This window comes from Mustela erminea, chromosome 4, assembly GCF_009829155.1.
Source record: "Mustela erminea isolate mMusErm1 chromosome 4, mMusErm1.Pri, whole genome shotgun sequence".
NCBI classification, from domain to species: domain Eukaryota; kingdom Metazoa; phylum Chordata; class Mammalia; order Carnivora; family Mustelidae; genus Mustela; species Mustela erminea.
In genome coordinates, this window is record NC_045617.1 from 7,950,620 (window position 1) to 7,971,422 (window position 20,803).

The 20,803-nt window shown below is 40.5% G+C and overlaps 1 protein-coding gene across 3 annotated transcripts in view; it reads right to left on the reverse strand.

Moving 5' to 3' along the window:
* WTAP (WT1 associated protein) overlaps positions 1-19,901 on the reverse strand; it is a 29,136-nt gene extending 9,235 nt beyond the window's left edge. For 2 of the 3 annotated variants that reach the window (XM_032338570.1, XM_032338572.1), the window contains exons 1-5: positions 19,226-19,440; positions 11,076-11,113; positions 8,916-8,971; positions 5,367-5,425; positions 3,250-3,377 (exon numbers count right to left, since the gene is read on the reverse strand). In XM_032338570.1, the coding sequence (XP_032194461.1) occupies positions 3,250-3,377; positions 5,367-5,425; positions 8,916-8,971; positions 11,076-11,105 (273 nt within the window). In that variant the 5' untranslated portion in view covers positions 11,106-11,113; positions 19,226-19,440. Of the gene's footprint in view, positions 1-3,249; positions 3,378-5,366; positions 5,426-8,915; positions 8,972-11,075; positions 11,114-19,225; positions 19,441-19,564 lie in introns of those variants that run through there. The other variant, XM_032338571.1, reaches the window with a different exon arrangement.
* Positions 19,902-20,803: the final 902 nt, after the last annotated feature.

Sequence of the window (20,803 nt, forward strand, 5' to 3'; positions counted from 1 at the left end):
TTCACTGAACAAACAGAAGTAATTTTTATGTAGCTTAATGAGATTTTCTTAAGTAACTCATCTTAAACAACAAAGCACAACTGTTTATTCAATGTAAGACCAGTTTCTAAGATAACTGAAGAGGGATAAAGCATGTCATGGAGTTATATGCACCACGGGCTGGGATCCCTAAAGAAAACACGACTCTGCAACACTGACATAGTATTTAGGCTTACAAAGTGAACTGCCCTCATCTGCACATTTAATCTTGGCCCTTCCTTGTTGTTTTTGCTCCTGCTGCCCTTTCTGCAAAACCTTACTCTGTAACTGAAAATGAGTTGTTCAGCTTTTCTGTGCAGGGAAGAGTTGTAAAAAATGTGACTAGAAATGGTTAGGTTCTAGTTCAAAGAGCCTTAAAAACCTGGGATGAGAAGACAAAGGGTGATAGAGCATCACCAAAGGCTCTGATCAGGCACGGTATGATCAAACTGCCAGAGTATATATAAAATAGCTGGAGAATCACAGGAGTGTATCAACAGCATACACTGTCTAGGTAAGTGTTAAAAAGTCTAAGAACTGTATGTTGTTTGAAAGGAGCACCCCTCTTGACAAGGATCCAATAGGCCCTCAGTCCTGACATAGGGGTTCCACGTAGTATCTAACCATCATTAAAAAAAAAAGTATATGAACTAGGAGAGCAAGAGTAGGACTCAAGAAGAAAGAACTCAAGAGACATTGGTGCTATGAGATATAACTGTTGGCACAATCCACTCACACTCTATCAGCAGTCAGCCCTTTGAAGCTAAGAGCATCCTTTACGTGTGACAAGCATCTAGCAGAATGCCATGCAAACAGACACCTAAAACTGGGTAGAATCTAGGATCCTTAGTAACAGAAAAAGAAAAGAATTAAAGAAATGTGAAACTCTATAGAGACACAGTGCCCACTCCATTAGATATGAAAATCTAAGAGGGGAAAAAAATTTTTTGTTGAAGGGATAGAGCGGGTGTTACCAATAAAGAAAACTATATTCAAACTACTGGACTAGACTTCCTGGAACTGTATGTCCAGATTAAAAAAATAACCAAAGGCTGGGATGGTCAAGAGTCGAAACTGCAGAAAGTAAAGGTATGTGATTACTGAGAAAAGTAATTTTTTTTTAAAGATTTTATTTATTTATTTGACAGACAGAGATCACAAGTAGGCAGAGAGGCAGGCAGAAAGAGAGAGGGGGAAGCAGGCTCCCTGCTGAGCAGAGAGCCCGATGTGGGGCTCGATCCCAGGACCCTGAGATCATGACCTGAGCCGAAGGCAGAGGCTTAACTCTCTGTGCCACCCAGGCGCCCCTGAGAAAAGTAATTTTAAGAAATAAAAGGACTGTGGGCACCGTAGCTCAGTGGGTTAGGCCTCTGCCTTCAGCTCAGGTCATGATCTCAGGGTCCTGGGATCGAGCCCCACATCCGGCTCTCTGCTCAGCAGGGAGCCTGCTTCCCCCTCTCTCTTTCTGCCTGCCTCTCTGCCTACTTGTGATCTCTGTCAAATAAATGAAATCTTTTTTTTTTTTTTAACGATTTTATTTATTTGTCAGAGAGAGAGAGAAGGAGAGCGAGCGAGCACAGGCAGACAGAATGGCAAGCAGAGGCAGAGAGAGAAGCAGACTCCCTGCAGAGCAAGGAGCCCGATGTGGGACTCGATCCCAGGACGCTGGGATCATGACCTGAGCCGAAGGCAGCTGCTTAACCAACTGAGCCACCCAGGCATCCCAAATAAATAAAATCTTAAAAAAATAAAAAATAAAAGGACTGTGACTGAGCCCTAAAGAGCACTATACTGGTGAGAAAAGAACTGGGAATAAGACTGTGTCCCGGGGCGCCTGGGTGGCTCAGTGGTTTGGGCTGCTGCCTTCGGCTCGGGTCATGATCTCAGGGTCCTGGGATCGAGCCCCGCATCGGGCTCTCTGCTCCGCAGGAAGCCTGCTTCCCTCTTTCTCTCTCTCTCTCTCTGCCTGCCTCTCTGCCTACCTGTGATCTCTGTCTGTCAAATAAATAAATAAAATCTTTAAAAAAAAAAAAAAAAAAAAAAGACTGTGTCCCATAGGGGACGCCTGGGTGGCTCAGTGGGTTAAAGCCTCTGCGTTCGGCTCAGGTCATGATCCCAAGGTCCTGGGATTGAGCCCCACATCCGGCTCCCTGCTCGGTGGGGAGCCTGCTTCCTCCTCTCTCTCTCTCTGCCTGCCTCTCTCCCTACTTGTGATTTCTCTGTCAAAATAAATAAAATCTTTAAAAAAAAAAAAGACTGTGTTCCATATACTATCAGTCTCCAATGACCATCAGTCTCCAATGACCAGAATATTGCCTTCTGCATTAGATTTAATAAACAATGTATCAGCTCAACGGAGAGCATGCAATTCAGTCCCTTGGGCAGCTCAGTCAGTCAAGCGTCTGCCTTTGGCTCAGGTCATCACCCCAGGGTCCTGGGACTGAGCTCCGCACCAGGCTTCCTGCTCAGCAGAGTCTGTTCTCCCTCCACCCTGCCCCCCTGCTTATGATCTCTCTCGCATGTAAATACATAAAATCTTAAAGGAAAAAAAAAAAGCAAGCATGCAATTCAATTTTGGGCTTGTGAGTTTGAGCCCCACATTGGGTATAGAGATAACCTCAAAGAAATAAATTTTTTTAAAACCTCAGATTTTCAAAATTAGAATAGATAAAATTACCTCTACTTTACATAACATATATGCAAACGCTAATAAAAAAGAACAGATAAGACTGCTGAAGATAGCATATAACTGAACCTAGACTCCACCTGAGCTGAATGACCAAATTTGTCACTGGACTTCAGATCCATGTAGTCATGGCAAATACTACAAAGGAAAACTGTAACATTAAGAGCAGATACGGAAGAAGTTACTGATACTAACCAAAAAATCTTATACACAGAGGTCAAGACAGAAAAGAAGACAGTCCGCTTAGCAAGGAGCAAGCGCTTCTTATACCCTCAGGCATCAAGAAAAGTATCCGAATCGATATACTAACTCTCCTATCATGGAAATTTCAGAGAATAACTTAAAATTTCTAACTTCCTGGCCAAAAAAAAAGTAATTTTTAAATCCAACAAGGGGGTGATCTACCAAAATTTTAGCATAATTATAGTTTAAGAGATATTCACTTATAACATTAAGTTTGTAAAATTAGCTAAATACCAATACACGTAATTATGCAGATTAATATTCAATTCCTCAAAAAGACATGAAACATCCAAAATACTTACTGTACACTCTTGCATCTCTTGCTCCTTGGTTGCTAGTCGCATTACAAGGATGTTTTCCCTGCGAGCAGACTCTTGTTGCTGTTGCTTTAATTTTTCTTCAGATTCCCTTAACCCAGTGACATCATTAGCTGATGAATAAAGAAAAAAAAAATTCCAGAATATTATGAAATATAATTTCAGGATCAAAATGACGTACTCAAAATAAAGTTCTGACTGCCTTTAAGAATAATAAAAACAAGGGCAAAAAAATTCATCAGGTCTTTTGTTTCTATCGTACTTTTATAACAAAGAAATTTGTTCTTGATCATTAGTGTTTTTAGGAGATAGTGGTGTTAAAAGGCTTAAAACCACCTAATACTACACAGAATTACGTTATTATACAATCTACCTCCAACAGAACACGGGAACTTCATTATCTGCATCTGTCTATACCATAGTGTGTCCACAAAGTCCTGACTACATTGTTCGTAACCTATCTGATGAAAACATGCCAATAACTGCATAAACAATTATCACTTAAAGCATTCACCATAGTGGAACACCTGGGTGGCTCAGTCAGTTCAGCATCTGGCTCAGGTCATGATCTCAGGGTCATGAGACTGAGCCCCACACGGGACTCAGGGCTCTAGGAGGAGTCCGCTTGGGATTCTCTCCTTCTCCCTCTCTCCCTCCTTTGCTCAAGCACATGCACAGGCATTCTCCCTTTACAATAAAATCTTTTTTTTTTTTTTTTTTTTTTTAAGATTTATTTGACAGAGAGATCAGAAGTAGGCAGAGAGGCAGGCAGAGAGAGAGAGGGAAGCAGACTCCCTGCTAAGCAGAAAGCCTGATGCAGGGCTCAATCCCAGGAGCCTGAGTCATGACCTGAGCTGAAGGCAGAGGCTTAACCTACGGAGCCACCCAGGCACCCTTAAAATAAAATCTTTAAAAATAAATAAATAAATAAATTTTCCAGGGCACCTAAGTGGATCAGTTGGTTAAGCGACTACCATCAGCTCAGGTCATGATCAGGCCCTGTGTCAGGCTTCCTTCTCAGCAGAGAAGCCCGCTTCTTCCTCTCCCTCTGCCACTCCCCCTGCTTGTGCTTGCTCTCTCCGTCCCTGACTCTGTTAAATAAATCTTTAAAAAAAAAAAAAAAAACAACTTGCACAACATTAATACCTATAGATTATAATATAGTCATATAGTAATTGAAATTTCAGGGTATTAAGCTTTCTGAACTTGGAAAACAATATTGCTTTGTATACTCACAAATAGTATGTTACTGCTAACTCAGTGAAAAGTGACAGAAACTAAAATGGTTTGAAATTATTAATCTTTGTTGGTATTATTTTTCAGCAGGTTTTGAAAAATCTGTATATATGTGCCTATACCCTACTGTTACACATTAAACTCTCAGAATTTATTCTGTGTTGCTTCTATGTATCTCCTTTCTTAAACTAGTAACTCTTGCTTCACTTCCAATTCTTTTGTGGAAAGACTTACAGACACATCAAGGAAAGTTTCAAGTAGTTGTACATTTCCCCATCTCTACTCTCAGACATCTGTATGTAATTCTACTAAAACAATTATGCTATTATACAATTATTACATATCGTCTTCCCCAAATGACTGGGTTGCCATTCTTCAAGAAAAGGGATCATGGTTCATTGACCTATTTCATAGCAGCAATAAAGTGAGTGCTTGGGAGAGTTCTTTAACAAAATGCTTCAATGAAAATTACAATTGCTTAGGGGAACCTAGTTGGCTTAGTTGGATGAGCGTGAGACTTTTTTAAAATAAGATTTTATTTATTTGACAGAGAGAGAGACACAGCTGGAGAGGGAACACAAGCAGGGGGAGTGGGAGAGGGAGAAGCAGACTTCCCGCCACTGAGCAGGGAGCCGAATGTGGGGCTCCATCCTACCCTGGGATCATGACCTGAGCCGAAGGCAGAAGCTTAACGAGTCAGTCACCCAGGCTCCCCAAGCTTGACTCTTGATCTCAGAATCATGAGTTTAAGACCCACACTGGGTGCAGACATTACAACTGCTTAGTAAAACCAATCACCCTGTGTCTATAACAAAAATCTAAAAGGAGATAATCACAATCTTTAGAAAGGTAAAACTCAAACTTACAATTAAGATCTGTGTACTTGCCCTCCAAAGCTTGGACATATGCTTCATATTGTTTCCATCTAATACAAAAATAAATTTGTACATTAGTTGTCACATTAATACTCCCAGAAAAATCACCACACCTAAACTTATAAATTTAAGAAATGACAAGAATTTCACTATGATTTTTAACCAATAATGAAATTAGCCACTTCTTTATTTCTTCTCAACTTACAGGAACAAGGTAAAAGAAAATACAGAAAAAAGTATTCTCTGCTGAGAATATACCAAGTATGTTCCTTTGGGTCACTTCACCCACCTTATAGGACTTTGTATCACTGAGTCTCAGCATGATGCCTTGATTACAAAAGCGAAGTAAAAAACTTACTACTTTCAAATATACTGTCTACCTCAAACAAATGGCACCTAAGAAACGTGCTTAATTGTAAAGGACTAAAAGGTTCTTCATCTTAGCTCTTTCATGAAAATACCATAAAACGAAAGCAGTGGTTCAAAGCAGTATTTATTTTTGTCTGTAAAAAAGGGAGAATATACTATTTTCCAGGACAATTCTTTAAACCACACCTACTTGGCAGAAACAATCTGCATAAACGACGTATACTATCTGAGTATGAAGGAATCTTTCTTCCTTGTTATATTCCTCTACCCTCAAAATACAGGCTATGCTAAAGCCTGGTGATTACTGTTGAAAACAAGGTCTCCAGTCTTATGTTTAAGCAACTTACAAAAAGTAACATGACCTGAATGTCTGCTATCCTGCTTCCTGAAAACCTATGCTTTTCAGCTGCTCTTCTGTTACAGCTATCAAAATTTACAGTTGATCCATGAACAGTGTAGGGTGGGGGTTTAGAGGTGACAAACCCTATGTAAAAAATCTGTGCATAACTTCTGACTCCCCCAAAATTTAACTACTAATAGCCTACTACTGACCAGAAGGAAAACTTACTGATAATATAAACACTTAAATTACACACATTTTGTGTACATATATTATATACTACATTCTTACAATAAAGCTAGAGAAAGAAAACATTAAAAAAAAAAAAACAAGAAAATACTTAAAGTACTACACTGTACAAAATCCGCACATTAAATGGACCCACAGTTCAAACCTGTGTTGTTCAAGGGTCAATGTACCTTTGATTTTAGAAAATCTTTCTATAAAATTTCAATAACTCTGATAGCTTTGCTATGAGATGTATTAATACTATACCATAATAAAAAAATTCCCATAATACCAAACTAATCCACCTTTTACATAAAGACTGTTCAGTCAAAGGCATGCTTATTTTTTAAGATTTTATTCTTAAGATTTTTATTTTTTTACCTGAGAAAGAGAGAGAAAGTGCGCACGCGCAAGCATGAACAAGGGGTAAGGGTAGAGGGAGAAGCAGTACCCTGCTGAGCAGAGAGCCTGATGTGGGACTTGATCCCAGAACCCTGGGATCATGACTTCGAGCTGAAGGCAGATGCTTAACGACTGAGCCACGCAGGCACACAGGCATGTTTACTTTTATGGTCCCTAGGACACAAAACAGGAATTTCACTCAGTATTTGGGATGAATAAAGGTCTTTTGTGGAGGCTAAATAAGATCTAGTCAGCTAAGCATCTGACTCTTGGTTTGGCTCAGGTCATGATCTCACGGGCTGTGGGACTAAATCCTGTGTAAGGCTCCACTCAATGGAGTCTACTTGAGATTCTCTCTCTCTTCCTTGCCTCTTCCCCCACTCGTGCTTGCTCTCGCTTGCATACTTTCTAAAATAAATCAATCCTAAAAAAGGAAGAACTATGTGTTTAGAGGAACAGAAAAACATGAAAGTTCAACCAGTTTTGTTTTGTTTTTTAAAGATTTTGTCAGAGAGAGAACAAGGGAGAAAGCACTAGCAGGGCGAGCAGCAGGTGGAGGGAGACGCAGGCTCCCACTGAGCAAGGAGCCCCTTGTGGGACTTGATCCCAGAACCCTAGGATCACGACCTGAGCCAAGGGCAGACGCTTAACCAACTGAGCCACCCAGGCATCCCTCAACCAAGAACATCCTTATCAGGACAACAGGAAACACAGAATAGTTAAATAATTAGCACTTCATTTAAAATCACCAAGAGAATTAATAAGAGGGAAAAAAACACACTTTAAAGTCATACATGAGAATCCCCTAAAAGAAGTTAACTGACCTCAAGAATATAAACTGCAGAACTTAAAAACCTTAAAGGTAACTTAATATAAAAAATTATTCCTATGAATTTTATTTATTATATTACTGATTTCTTTCCCTACAAGTATGTCAAGAAAAAGACTGGGCACACTAACCAGAGATACAAAGAGAATATCAACATGTGAGTGGCAGTATAGCACAAGCATGGGTTTACACCTCAGCAGGAGGACAAGTGTTTTAGAATACTAAGAATTTTAAATTTCATGTATGGGAAAATAAATGCATGCAATGAAAAAACAGTTCTTTGCATGAGGAAGATAAAGAGCTTGTCCACAATATAAACAGCTAAGGAAGGTGGGAAATTATCAGACTCCAGTTAACAATGGAACATGCCATCTGCATCTGCCTATTTTATAAAACACCTCTTCGGGAGGGCCGAGGTGGCTCAGTCGGTTAAGCATCTGCCTTCAGATCAGGTCATGATCCCACGGTCCTGGGACTGAGCCCAGATTCTGGCTCTGGAGTCTGCTGCTGCTTCTGCCCCTCTCCAGCTCATGCTCGCTCGCTCGCTCTCTCTCAAAATAAATAAACCAAAAAGACTTTGTCATCTAAAAATTACCATCTAAAAAATTTATCACCCAAAGTAATAAAATGTAAAAAGAACAAATTTAAGTTAGACAATACAAAACATGCACTGATCCTGTTTTATGCTAAAGAAATAAATAACCTTAATGCTGTTCCTGACTCGGCTTTTCAAGACATTTGTAAGATAACCACAGAAATTCCGAGCTTGGAGTAACCTTTGAAAGTAATTTAACTCAACTCCCTAACTTACAGAGGAGAAAATGATACAAAGTTATATGAACTGACCAAGGTCACAGTTATAAGAAAGAGTAACTTTGCTATCAATAAATAATGTATTTCTTCCATAACTAAACATGGCACCCTTTAGGACTACAACTTTTTCACACCTGAAATAGAAAAGGAAAAAATAATGACATCCAAATGAGTCTACATTTTGATCAACTGAAAGCTTTCTGAGTAGGGTCTTTTCCCACAGCAAGTTCTACACATGAAGTACCAATGCGTAAAGTTAAAATTCTGAGTATCTTCCCTCTGCAAGAAAAACTCAGGTTTTCCTAGCCACCTAGAAGTTACCCAAGCTGGTACTTTAAAGTGTTTGATGTTTTTTAGTTCTTTAAACTGTTATGTTTTCCTCAATGTTTACATAATAAAGAAACAGACCATAGAAAATATGGTCAAAAAGTACAATAAATGATTTGAGAATGTATTAATGTTAAAAACAAAACAATATAACTTAAAAATAATTATAGCACAGAACCACAATATGTTTTATAGAAAGTATTTTATATTTTTGATAAGAAGACCATTTTACCTTAGAATTAACTCATCTCGTGCCATAACTTTGAAGTCTGTTTCACTCAGCCGAACCTATATATAAAGAGAATTAAAATATGAACTGACTGCTCTTCCTAAAACTTTAAAATATTAAATACCACTGGCTCTTATGTTCTTCATATTTTTATAGACAGGATCTTAACCTTTCTGTCCCCTAATTGCTCATTTCTGGTATTGGGAATATCCTTAACTACTGAAGACACACCAAGTCCCTCCCAAAGGACCACTGTGCTGAATCATACGAAACCTCTCGAGAGCCCCAGGTTAAATGGCTCAGTACATATTACTGTTTTTAAAAAATTCTTATTGTTTTTAAAAGGCACATTACTTATCTTTAATACAGGCACCATTCTTAGGGAAATGCAAATTAAAAGTTCAACGAGTTATTGATACACATTATTAGAATGACTTAAAAAAAAAAAGTGTTAACACCAAATGCTGGGGGAAGATGTAGAGAAACCAAACTTTCACACACTGCTGGTGAGAATATAAAAGGGTACAGCTGCTATGGAGAATATTTGGTAATTCCTCTGGAAACTATAAACGGATGTGCCATACAACCAACCCAGCAGTTGCATTCCTAAGAATACATCTCGAAGAAATAAAAATATTTATTTTCACAGAGAAATTTGTACACAAATGTTTACAGCTTTATTTGTAGTAGCCCCCAAACATCCTTCAACTGGTGAATAAACTATTATATAAACATATCCTTGGAATACTACATTCACCATTAAAAAGAAACAGCCTATGGACCAACTTGGATAAACCTCCAGGAAATTGTACTGGGTAGAAAAAAAATTTTTTTCAGAAAGTTACATATAATGTATGACTTCATTTGTACATTTGTGAAATAGCTAATTAGTGAAATGGAGACTTATTAGTGGTTGCCAAAGGTCTGAGATGGATGGAGTTACAGAGGAATGGCAAAATGGAAGCTTGTGGTAATGCTTCCGTTACCTATTTTGGTTGTGGTGATGGTCATATTAAGTTACACATGATAAAACTAAACTGAGCTAACATACACAAACACACACACTGCACATATAAGCTCTGTGGATTGTATCAGTGTCAAGCTCCTGGTTTTGATATTGTTATATAAGATGTCTGATAGTTATGCAAGATTAACATTGAAGGAGGCTGGATGAGGAGTACCACAAACCCCCCCCGTACATTTCTTTGCAACTGCTGGTATATCAACAATTATTTCAAAATAAAAAGTTAAAAAAAAAAAAGGTACAATATTCTAGCTGAAACTGTTCTGTAAATTGAGAAATATTAATTAAGTGTTTCTCTATACCAAATGAAGATTGTAAAGGCTAGGCACCTCTCCTGCTTAGGTTTCAAATTACAACACTAACCGTAACATAGTACCATGATGGAAGAGGGAAAATCACTGTACCAAAATATATTAAAAGTCTAACAGAAAGCACACAGTTAATTATGATTATTAAAACACAGTAAAACTCTACTTCATGAATAACTGGACTCCCAAAACTTAAGACAAATTTCCATAATACTTATCATCTAAACTATTCATTTAAATACTCACTGGTTAATAAGCTCATACCCTCCATTTGAAGTATAAATTACTTTCAGAAACTATATTATTTTGCAACTCTGTGCATGTGTGTGTGTAACATTGACTGCAGTAAATTAAGTTAGGGAAATAGTTAAGTTAGGGAACTAGACCAGGGAGAAAATGAGACTAGAAAACAAAAACTTCAGAGGATAAGATAGAACTGAAGAACTAGCTACATAACCCTTTGTTGATACATAAAGAGGTGGTTTTACCTTACAACCAAAGAGATTTAAAAAGTACAAAAAAAAGAGTAAGTAACATAAGTTGTGAAGCAATCTTTTTTCATGTTTACAGTTATGCAGGTGGAAATATTCACATGGCAAAGATTAAAAGCAGGTCACAGAGCTATAATTATACAAGTTTTTCAAAAACTGAAAATATTCTAAAAATACATTATATACAAGATACAATGTCTAACACATTATACACCCACAATGTTAGTAGTGTTATAAGGCAAGAGAGTAAAAGATAACAAGTAAAGACAGTCCTTTCATCTCTATTAACTGTCTCCCCCCCGTCCCCCAAGGACTTAGAAACTGCAGGAAAAAAACACACCTTTTTGGGAAGAGGTTCCTCGTTGGTCATCTTGAATCCTAGAAAAAAGGGGCAGAGAGAAGAGGTTCAACTGATGTCCTTTCAGTTAAGGCAGGAACAAGAAATACTGGCTTTTCCAAACCAATTTATTAGGGAACTCAGTTTGAACCAAATCATTAGATTATTTAATAACAGTTTTAGATTTACAGAAGTTACAAAAATATTACAGGGTTCCTATACTCCACACCCACCTTCTCCTTTACTAACACATTACCACTGTTTTCTTAAGTTATAAAAAAAATTCCTTTGTAAAAAAGTTAATCATTCCTTTTGATGGCCCTATAAAGGACTGAAATGTGACTTTTCAATGCATTCTTGTAACTGCCCCACGAGAAAGACAAATCTTACATAAGTGACATCACTGTGCTAAAGTCAGACAATGACCTCAGGCAGTATCCCAGGCATCTTGCTGAAAGGATATTAAGTATAGTTCCAGTTGCTAAGCCTTTCCTTTTACAGTATCATGTTGTTCTAGTAAGGTAGATAGAATCTATCATCATAATTCACTACTGTGCAACACTTACATGATATTTAACCTATATAAAAACATTCCTAGGGGCGCCTGGGTGGCTCAGTGGGTTAAAGCCTCTGCCTTCAGCTCAGGTCATGGTCCCAGGGTCCTGGGATCAAGCCCCGCATCAGGCTCTCTGCCTGCTTCTCTGCCTACCTGTGATCTCTGTCTGTCAAATAAATCTTAAAAAAAATATATTCCTATACTGTTTAATTTCATGCCACAGAATTTGTATCTCGAATTAGTTGTTACAAATTTTACTAACTCTACTGCAAAAGATACGTTATACAATAGAAAAACTTTCATTAAATTTATTATGCTCACTGAAAACACTTCTACTTCCTAATATTCAAATAAGAACACAAGCTAATTTAAATTTAATACTAGGTTTTATTTCCAACAGCACTGTCATGATTCTTCCTCTTATATTTTTTACACTTCTTTGATATTCACTTTGCTTACTCATACTTATTACAAATCCCAAACTATTAAACATTTAACCAAAGAGAAATAAGTCAAGGAGATGCACAGCATGGTAACTATAATTAGTAATACTGTACTGCATGTTTGGAAGTTGCTAATAAATCCTAAAGGTCTTCACAAGGAAAGAAGGAAAATAATTTTTCTAACAATGTGGTAACAAATGGCAACCAGGTTTAAAGTGGGGAGCATTCCACAGAATATACAAATATCCAACCATTATGTTGTACACCTGAAGTTAATTTACCTTCCATGTCAATTATACCTCAACTTTTTAAAAATTAGCCAAAGAACTTAGAGTGAAAAACTGAATTTTTTTTTTAAAGATTTTATTTATTTGAGAGAGAGAGAGACAGTGAGAGAGAGCATGAGCGAGGAGTAGGTCAGAGAGAGAAGCAGACTCCCTGTGGAGCTGGGAGCCTGATGCGGGACTCGATCCCTGGACTCCAGGATCATGACCTGAGCCGAAGGCAGTCGTCCAACCAACTGAGCCACCCAGGCGTCCCGAAAAACTGAATTTTTAAAAGCTACTGGACTTCCTATTATTTGAGATTCCTCAAAAGAAGACAATCTTCTTTTTTTTTTTTTCTTAAAGATTTTATTTATTTATTTGACAGACAGAGATCACAAGTAGGCAGAGAGGCAGGCAGAGAGAGAGGAGGAAACAGACTCCCCGCTGAGCAGAGAGCCTGATGTGGGGCTCGATCCCAGGACGCTGGGATCATGACCTGAGCCGAAGGCAGAGGCTTTAACCCACTGAGCCACCCAGGCGCCCCAAGAAGACAATCTTCTGATACCATTTTTAATGCTACATACTGTCCCAACTCTGTAAATCAGAAATTCCAACCATATACTGCCACTAAAACCTCATTTTCAGACTAAATATACTGTACATTTTAGGGGAAAAAAACCATAAATTGATCATATATCACTGGCTTATTCTATCTTTAATAATCTTATCACTGGTTGCAGCAATCAAAAACCTGAGTATGTCATTTTCTTCTGAGCTAATGAAGCTGATCAAGCCTCTGACCAATATTTATGAAGACATAACCATATTTCCACAACTTAAGGTCTGTATATTTTTCTATTTTTTTTTCCTTTAAATGGGTCTCTGTTTACTTTAGACTTCTTATTGCCCAGTTTATATTCTCTGTTGGAAATAATGGACAGCTACTTAGTGACTATCCTAACATGACACCAGTGATTACAATCATTTGGGAAACAAACCTTCACCTTGTTTATCCCCACAGAGATCTACTTCTGTTATAGTATGTTTAAAGTACATTCACTCTACTTGACTGCAACCTACTGGAACCCAGCTATCAAGCTCGGCATTTCCTTGGAATACCCCACTTGTCTGAGCTAAATATACTAGGTAAACGTGGATTCTAGCCATTGGAACTTTTAGCCAATTTAATTAGTATATGTGTACCTATACATGCCACTAATCTGATTAAATCCTTCTTAAAGTAAGCTCCCCATCTCTCACTCAAAATAGTGCATGCCAATCCTCTGCTATCCCTTCACATCATGCTTTATTTTTCTGCATAGATTCTTATAATGATCTGATATTTTACATATCTGCTTCTCCCAATTATAAAATTAGCTCCATGAGAGCTGTTTCATTCACTGCTGATGCCACAGTACACAGTAGGCACTCAAACATATGCTGAATGGAAATATGAACAAACGAATTTGCTTCAGTTACTACTGAAATCATAACAGTAAGCTAAATAAGTCAATCTAATTTTCCCCCAAAATAAACAAGATGACATTCTGTAAAATTCTGAGAATAAATGTGAAACCTAATATAACAAATACTGTGGTAAGAATGCTGTATAAATAGTTAAATTTTCCACTATACTACCTGTTAACTAGTTAATGGGCACTATAGCTACTCAAAATTTTAGTTATAAAACCTAAGCAATATAAATTCCAGTTATAAACTAGTAAATGCTTCTATAACATGACATTTTGCCTAGGTTTATTTGTTCATTCTTTTCTTAATACATATTCAGGTTATTCCATTAAAATAAAATCAATTGCAAGCCTAATTAACAACAAGTAAGACTGTTTTTAAAAGGCATTGAAAGGACTAGGAAACACAGAAAAGAAGTTCTAGTAATCCTGCTTTTCTATAAGAGGGTGGCATACTTTAAAAACAAAAAAAGCCACAAAACCCGAGCCTCAGTTTCCCCTTCCCCAAAAGGAGTATCACCACCAAGGCTCAAAATGACTGAGCTTCTTCTAAAGATAAACATTAATCTTTAGCATGATGACTAGCACAAAATAATCAATTATTTCCTTCTCCCCATCAATAAACAAAGACTCTCAATTACTACTTCTTGAAAAAACTGAAAGGAGAATTCAAAAGCTGACATAACAATGAAGACCTGTTGCTCCTGCCTATTTTTTTTTTTTAATGATCTATTTATTTGAGAGAGAGAGAGAGAGAGAGCGCGCGCGCGTGCGAGCAAGAGACTGGGAAAGTAGAAAAGGGAGAAACACACTCCCTGGTGACCAGGGAGCCTGATGTGGAGCTTGATCCCTGGACTCCAGGGATCAAGACCTGCCTGCTCTTGTCTTTGTTTCTTTTTTTTTTCTTTAAAGATTTATTTATTTATTTATTTGACAGAGAGAGAGAGAGAGAGAGAGAGGGAGAGATCACAAGTAGGCAGAGAGGCAGGCAGAGAGAGAGAGGAAGGGAAGCAGGCTCCCCGCTGAGCAGAGAGCCCGATGCGGGACTCGATCCCAGGACCCTGAGATCATGACCTGAGCCGAAGGCAGCGGCTTAACCCACTGAGCCACCCAGGCGCCCCCTGTCTTTGTTTCTAAGTCCCACTGCAGAATTCTTGGTGAGCTCGAGTTTTTATTTTTTTTATTATTTTTTTATTTTTTAAAGATTTTATTTATTTGTCAGAGAGAGCGAGCCAGCACGCGCAAGCAAGCAGAGTGGCAGGCAAAGGCAGAGAGAAAAGCAGGCTCCCCGCCTAGCAAGGAGCCCGATGTGGGACTTGATCCCAGGACCCCAGGATCATGATCCGAGCTGAAGGCAGCAGCTTAACCCACTGAGCCACCCAGGTGTCCCAAGCTCGAATTTTTAAAACTCTAAACAAACATTGGTTTATATTCTCTTCTAAAAAGTTTGATAGTGGAAAAACTTCAATTACATATCACTCTGAGAATATATATATTTTCTTTATAAAAATAAATTTATTGGGGCGCCTGGGTGGCTCAGTGGGTTAAGCCGCTGCCTTCGGCTCGGGTCATGATCTCAGGGTCCTGGGATCGAGCCCCGCATCAGGCTCTCTGCTCAGCAGGGAGCCTGCTTCCTCCTCTCTCTCTCTGCCTGCCTCTCTGCCTACTTGTGATCTCTGTCTGTCAAATAAATAAAATCTTAAAAAAAAAAATAAAAAAATAAATTTATTGATTTGTGACATATGTCAAAGATAAATGCAGTTTTTGCATAAAGGTTTACATTCACGTTGACTCTGAGTCATGTCATTTTACATGTTATAGAATATGTGACATGGGAATTCAAAGGTTAAGCATTTTGAAAAATTCCTCCCTGATTTTTAGCCACTCAAAGTCAATCTCTCCTTCAGAGCCCATATATGCTGTAAGAGTTAAATAAACAGCTTGGCAAAAGGCAAATTAGAACAGGTTTAAATTTAAAAGTATCAACACTCAACTATTTAGTCAAAATAGAACTTGGTTCTCAAATTTGATTTTCACATTGCATGAGTGTACTAAGAAAATTATTCCCCAAGGCAACTTTTTTTTTGTTTTACTCTTTTTGAAGATTTTATTTATTTATTTGAGAGAGAGAGAGAGATATCACAAGTAGGCAGAGAGGCAGGCACTGAGATGGGGGAAGGAGGCTCTCTGCTGAGCAGAGAGCCCAACACGGGGCTCAACCCCAGGACCCTGAGATCATGACCTGAGCCAAAGGGAGAGGCTTAACCCACTGAGCCACCACAGGCACTCCAAGGCAACCTTTAAATTACAACTGAAAGTACAATAATCATCTAAAATCAATTCCAGATTCATGAAGACAGTGAACATCCCAGATTCTCAGATCTATTTTTGCATCAGAAAAATCAAATAACTAAGGGCCCCAGGGTGGCTCAGTCGCTAAGCATCTACCTGCTCTGCGGGTAGCCTGCTTCTCCCTCTTCCCACTCCCTTTGCTGTGTTCCCTCTCTCCGTCTCTCTCTGTCAAATAAATAAATAAAGTCTTAAAAAAGAAAAAAGAGGGGCGCCTGGGTGGCTCAGTGGGTTAAAGCCTCTGTCTTTGGCTCAGGTCCTGATCTCAGGGTCCTGGGATCACACCCCCCAGTGGGCTCTCTGCTCAGCAGAGAGCCTGTTTCCCTCTCTCTCTCTGCCTGCCTTTCTGCCTACTTGTGATCTGTCAAATAAATAAAATTTTTTTAAAAAGAAAGAAAATAATAGAAAAACTGAATAAAATATTGAGTTGAATCCTGAATCTTGAAAGGGGGGGATGAATATACACTCATTACTATGAGTCACACACTTAATAATCACAACTTTTCAAAGTCGAAGTTAGCCTCCATTTTCCAGATGATGAAAATGATTATGAGTCACTAAATGATTAACTCTGGTCAAAACACCATTAATAAATTGGCCGTTAGGACCCCAAACACAGCACCTCTCTAAAGTTGGTAACTGATAGAGACGGATTACTCTTCTACTCTCTCATTCTCAATAATGAATAAGCTTAACCAAAAAACAGAAAAGCAAAAGAGAAAAGAACTTAAAATTGGTCAATTTGGCTACCTTTTAGGAGGTTTAAGACTGGTTAAAACATGGTCTTAAAATTATTTAAAGGTTTCAGTTATTCACATTCAGATAATCTCTGAAATTCAGATCTCAGAATCACCATGTACTCTTGATGCTTTTGACGCTGAGAAATACTTTATGATGGAGAGTTTGGTTTTGGTTGGCTAGGTGCCTAGCATCCCAGATCCCAGTACTTCCACGGCTCTTAGCATAATGACCTAAGTTATGCAACTCAGTTCTCTCTTAGAGAGATGAACACCAGCCAACATACTTTGAGAAAGCATGTACCTCATTGAAAGTAATTTTAAGTAAACTCAAGAAAATAATCTGACAGCATACAGCCTTGGCTCTGGTTAGGAATCAGATGCCCACCTTTTCCCAACTCTTAATTATTAGTCAACAGATCTTCAGCAAGTCACTTAACTCTGGGCTGCGGTCTCCAACCCCGGGGTGGTAGGGTACCAATTTTGCCTGCCTTACAAAGTGCTGCAAATCTCAACTCTCAAGAGCCATAAAAATGTTATACAAAGGATTTTGCAAATAAAATATCAACATCAAAAGATAATTTTAATGTGCGTTAAAAAAAATTAAAACTAAAGAATATTTATTTGTAACGCCCAGTTCTAGCCTGATCAACCAGCTTAATATCCAATGGGATATACGGTTATGGGAATACTGAAAAGTTGTTCTAAGAGGCTGAATATCAGAAAACATTTAGAAGCAAAAATGTAGGAAATAATTTAAAAAATAAAAATGAGCATAAAACCAAACACTACCTCGGTCTAGTTTTGGTAAAACACCCATCAATTTTAAGAGTAAACTACTTTTTTTTTAAGAGCAAGATAACATACAATTATATAAAAATGCAAAGACCACCAAGTACAGGATATTTTCAAGGGGATTCTATACTACATACATACAAGAACACATGGTCTTTGAAAGCTGTAACATCCTGTACAAATATAATTATTACACCTCTTGTTTCCACACTGTAGAGCTACTACAGATTTTCTATATCATACAAACCAACTCATTTCTAACACAGAAAAATACGGAGCAGGCATGACCAAAAATTGAATCAGGAAAACTAAGATCTGATGAGCTGACCAGTAGTGCCTGGGACACACTTTTATTACTACTTTCCTCCTTTGGGACTTGGGAATTCATTCTTAAGTTCCGCCACTGAGAAGTGACAATACTGACCGCTTGGCTATAGCTATCTGTGTAACACAAGGTAAGCTCTGAAAGATCTCCGCAAATACACCCACCCAAACCCTTAAAATTAACTTCATCCTTATCTCCTGCCACCTGGTGGACTGCAATTTCTTTCCCCGACTTGCCTCATCAGGTGCTACTGACGGCAGTATTAAATAAAATTTCGGTTATCTTGAAAAGATTATCCCACATCGTTTTTTTCCTTAATGGGGGCATGAATGACGACAATTGCCCCTACCATAAAAAACTTAAATGGTCAGAACTTAAAAATTAAAAAACGAGAACTCGTGACAGACTCGTGACTTCCACTACCTGCCTTCCTCAGTAACAGAATTAACTAAATTCTAAGAGCTAGAAAACTAGACGGGAGAACTCACGACTATCAATACACTCACGGAAATACTCTTCTCAGGGCAAAAGAACCGTCTCTTTACTTTCGAAACAGTTATTTAGGATTGTAACACAGTCCTCTGAGATCCAACTGACTTCATCAAAACAAGAACTTGGACTTTTCCACTGTGTCCTCTACGGACTAACGAATTACGGTTTTTCAAAAATCAAGTAACAGCCTTAAAGGGACCCAATACGAGACTTTAAAACTGCACGGAAACCCCCCTCTCCTGAATAAATAAAGAATTCTTTCTTCACTCAGAACGTAGGCCATCACCGAAAGATGGAAGTCTTCAGGAGGATGCAGCCGCAGCAATAACCTACTGCGCGACGGGCAAACTGGTCAGCGAACACGGCTCTCCTTCCCCTGCTGGACTCGTTGGCGCCGCCAACCCTCGGGATCCAGAGCAGAGACGGGAGGGGGCCACAGAGAGGCGGGGACACGACGCGCACCGAGGGGGCGGCCTCCCGGTATGGCCGGCCCGCGGGAGCGCCCACCTCGCCCCCAGGACGGAGGATGGAGGCAAAATGGCCTCGGGGCGGCGGAAGTGTCCCCACAGGCGGGAAGGGGATGCGGCTAACGGGAGGCCTGCGGGCCCGGGAGCCCCGACTCGCCCTGGGAGCTCTGCCCGCCCCTTCCCCGGCAGACCGCGCCTCAGCCCTAGGGACCCCGAGGTCCTCGCGGCCGCTCCCGCCGGCGGCCCGCACCTACCTCTCCAGACGGAGGCCGCGCCGGCGCCGCCCAGTCACATAGGCCAAGGCCGCGCTGCCCGCTCGCCAGCCGGACCTCCAGACCGCACTACCCCCAGCCCCCGCGCTCCTCCTCCCGCCGCAGCCCCGGCGCTCCCCTTTATTTGCGGGTCTCGCTGCCACAAAATGGCGCTGAGGGAGGACGCGAGGCTCCGACGCCCCACCCCCTTCCCGCTCCTCCCGCCGCCCCGCCCCGCCCCGCCCCGCCCCGCGCCGCCCGCGGCACCGCCCGGCCCCAACGCGCCGCAGCCGTCGCCCGCCCTCGTCGCCGCCCCGCCATGTTCGCGTCCGGCCCACTCACTGAGTCGCCTCCCGGACGCAGCCGCAGCCACCGGTCCGTCACGGCGCCCCGCCGCAGGGAGGAAAAGCGAAGGGACGGCACCCGCCCGGAGCCTCCAGGCCCTACGGGAGGAGTTGCGCTTGGGTGGCACGCCCCGCAGATCCCGAGCCCTGCAAATTCGGCGGGGGCGGGGGGAGAAGCGGACCGAGAGGAGGGGTGGGCGACGAGGGCGACGAGGTCAGAGGTCAGCCGCGGGGCATCACGGGAAGGGCGGCGGGGGTCGCGATTGGCGGCGCGGGTTGAAAGCGCTTGCCCGGCCACCTGCGGCTGCAGCGCAGCCTCCGGCGGAGGAATCTGGGCCAGGCGGCGCGTGATTGGCCGCTTTGTGGTGCAGCGTCCGTCGGTGATGCCTCCGCGCGCTGGCGGACCAGGTGCAACCTCAGGATCTGGGCGCTGGGCGGGGAGTAGGGTCAGTTCGGGCTCCGCATAGTCTTGCTGTTTGGGAAATTAGAAACCAGTGTTCTAGCTTCTGAAACGCAGGCTCCCGGCTTCTTGATTCATCCCCAACTTGACATTCCGAGGCTAAACGGAGGAGCTACTGTGTAGCAGATGGGAGTTGTGCCTCGGTCAACAGCTCCAGGGGCACCTTGCAAACTCAGAAACGCGGGGAAGGCGAAGCCAGTGAGTTGTTAATGAACCTTATGGAATACGTTTTGTAACTTGAACATGCTCCCTTACGCGAGACTTGGTGTCACCCGGACCATTGCGTAAGAACTACCTGCTAAACGTGAAACAATCTCTTAACTCTTACTACAGGGGATCGGGTCACTCTTGACTGATGTTTCCTTACCCGGCTTTTCTGAAAGTGTTTATCGCTAAAGGAACTGCCCTGAAATGAGGTGATTTGTAAAGATAAGATTAAAGTGTTCTCCTGATGGTCAAAGGGTTCGTGGTATATTCCCAGTAAATCAGATCGGTTTGGAGAAAATACTTGCAACTTGCCGCACAGGAAGTCTTGAAAAGTGAAAAATCAAAAATCCAGAGAGAACTTTTGGGCAAGAACGTGAACAGACAATTCACAGAAAAGAATAGCAGTGGTCCTTAGCTGTTTGTCCTCACTTATAATGGAAGTACACTTTGAAATTGCAACAGTGCAACAGTGCTCATAAATTATTGCACTTTGAAATTGCAACAGTGCAACAGTGCTCATAAATTACTGCAACAGTGCTCATAAATTTCTTGGTGGCAACGGGAAAATGA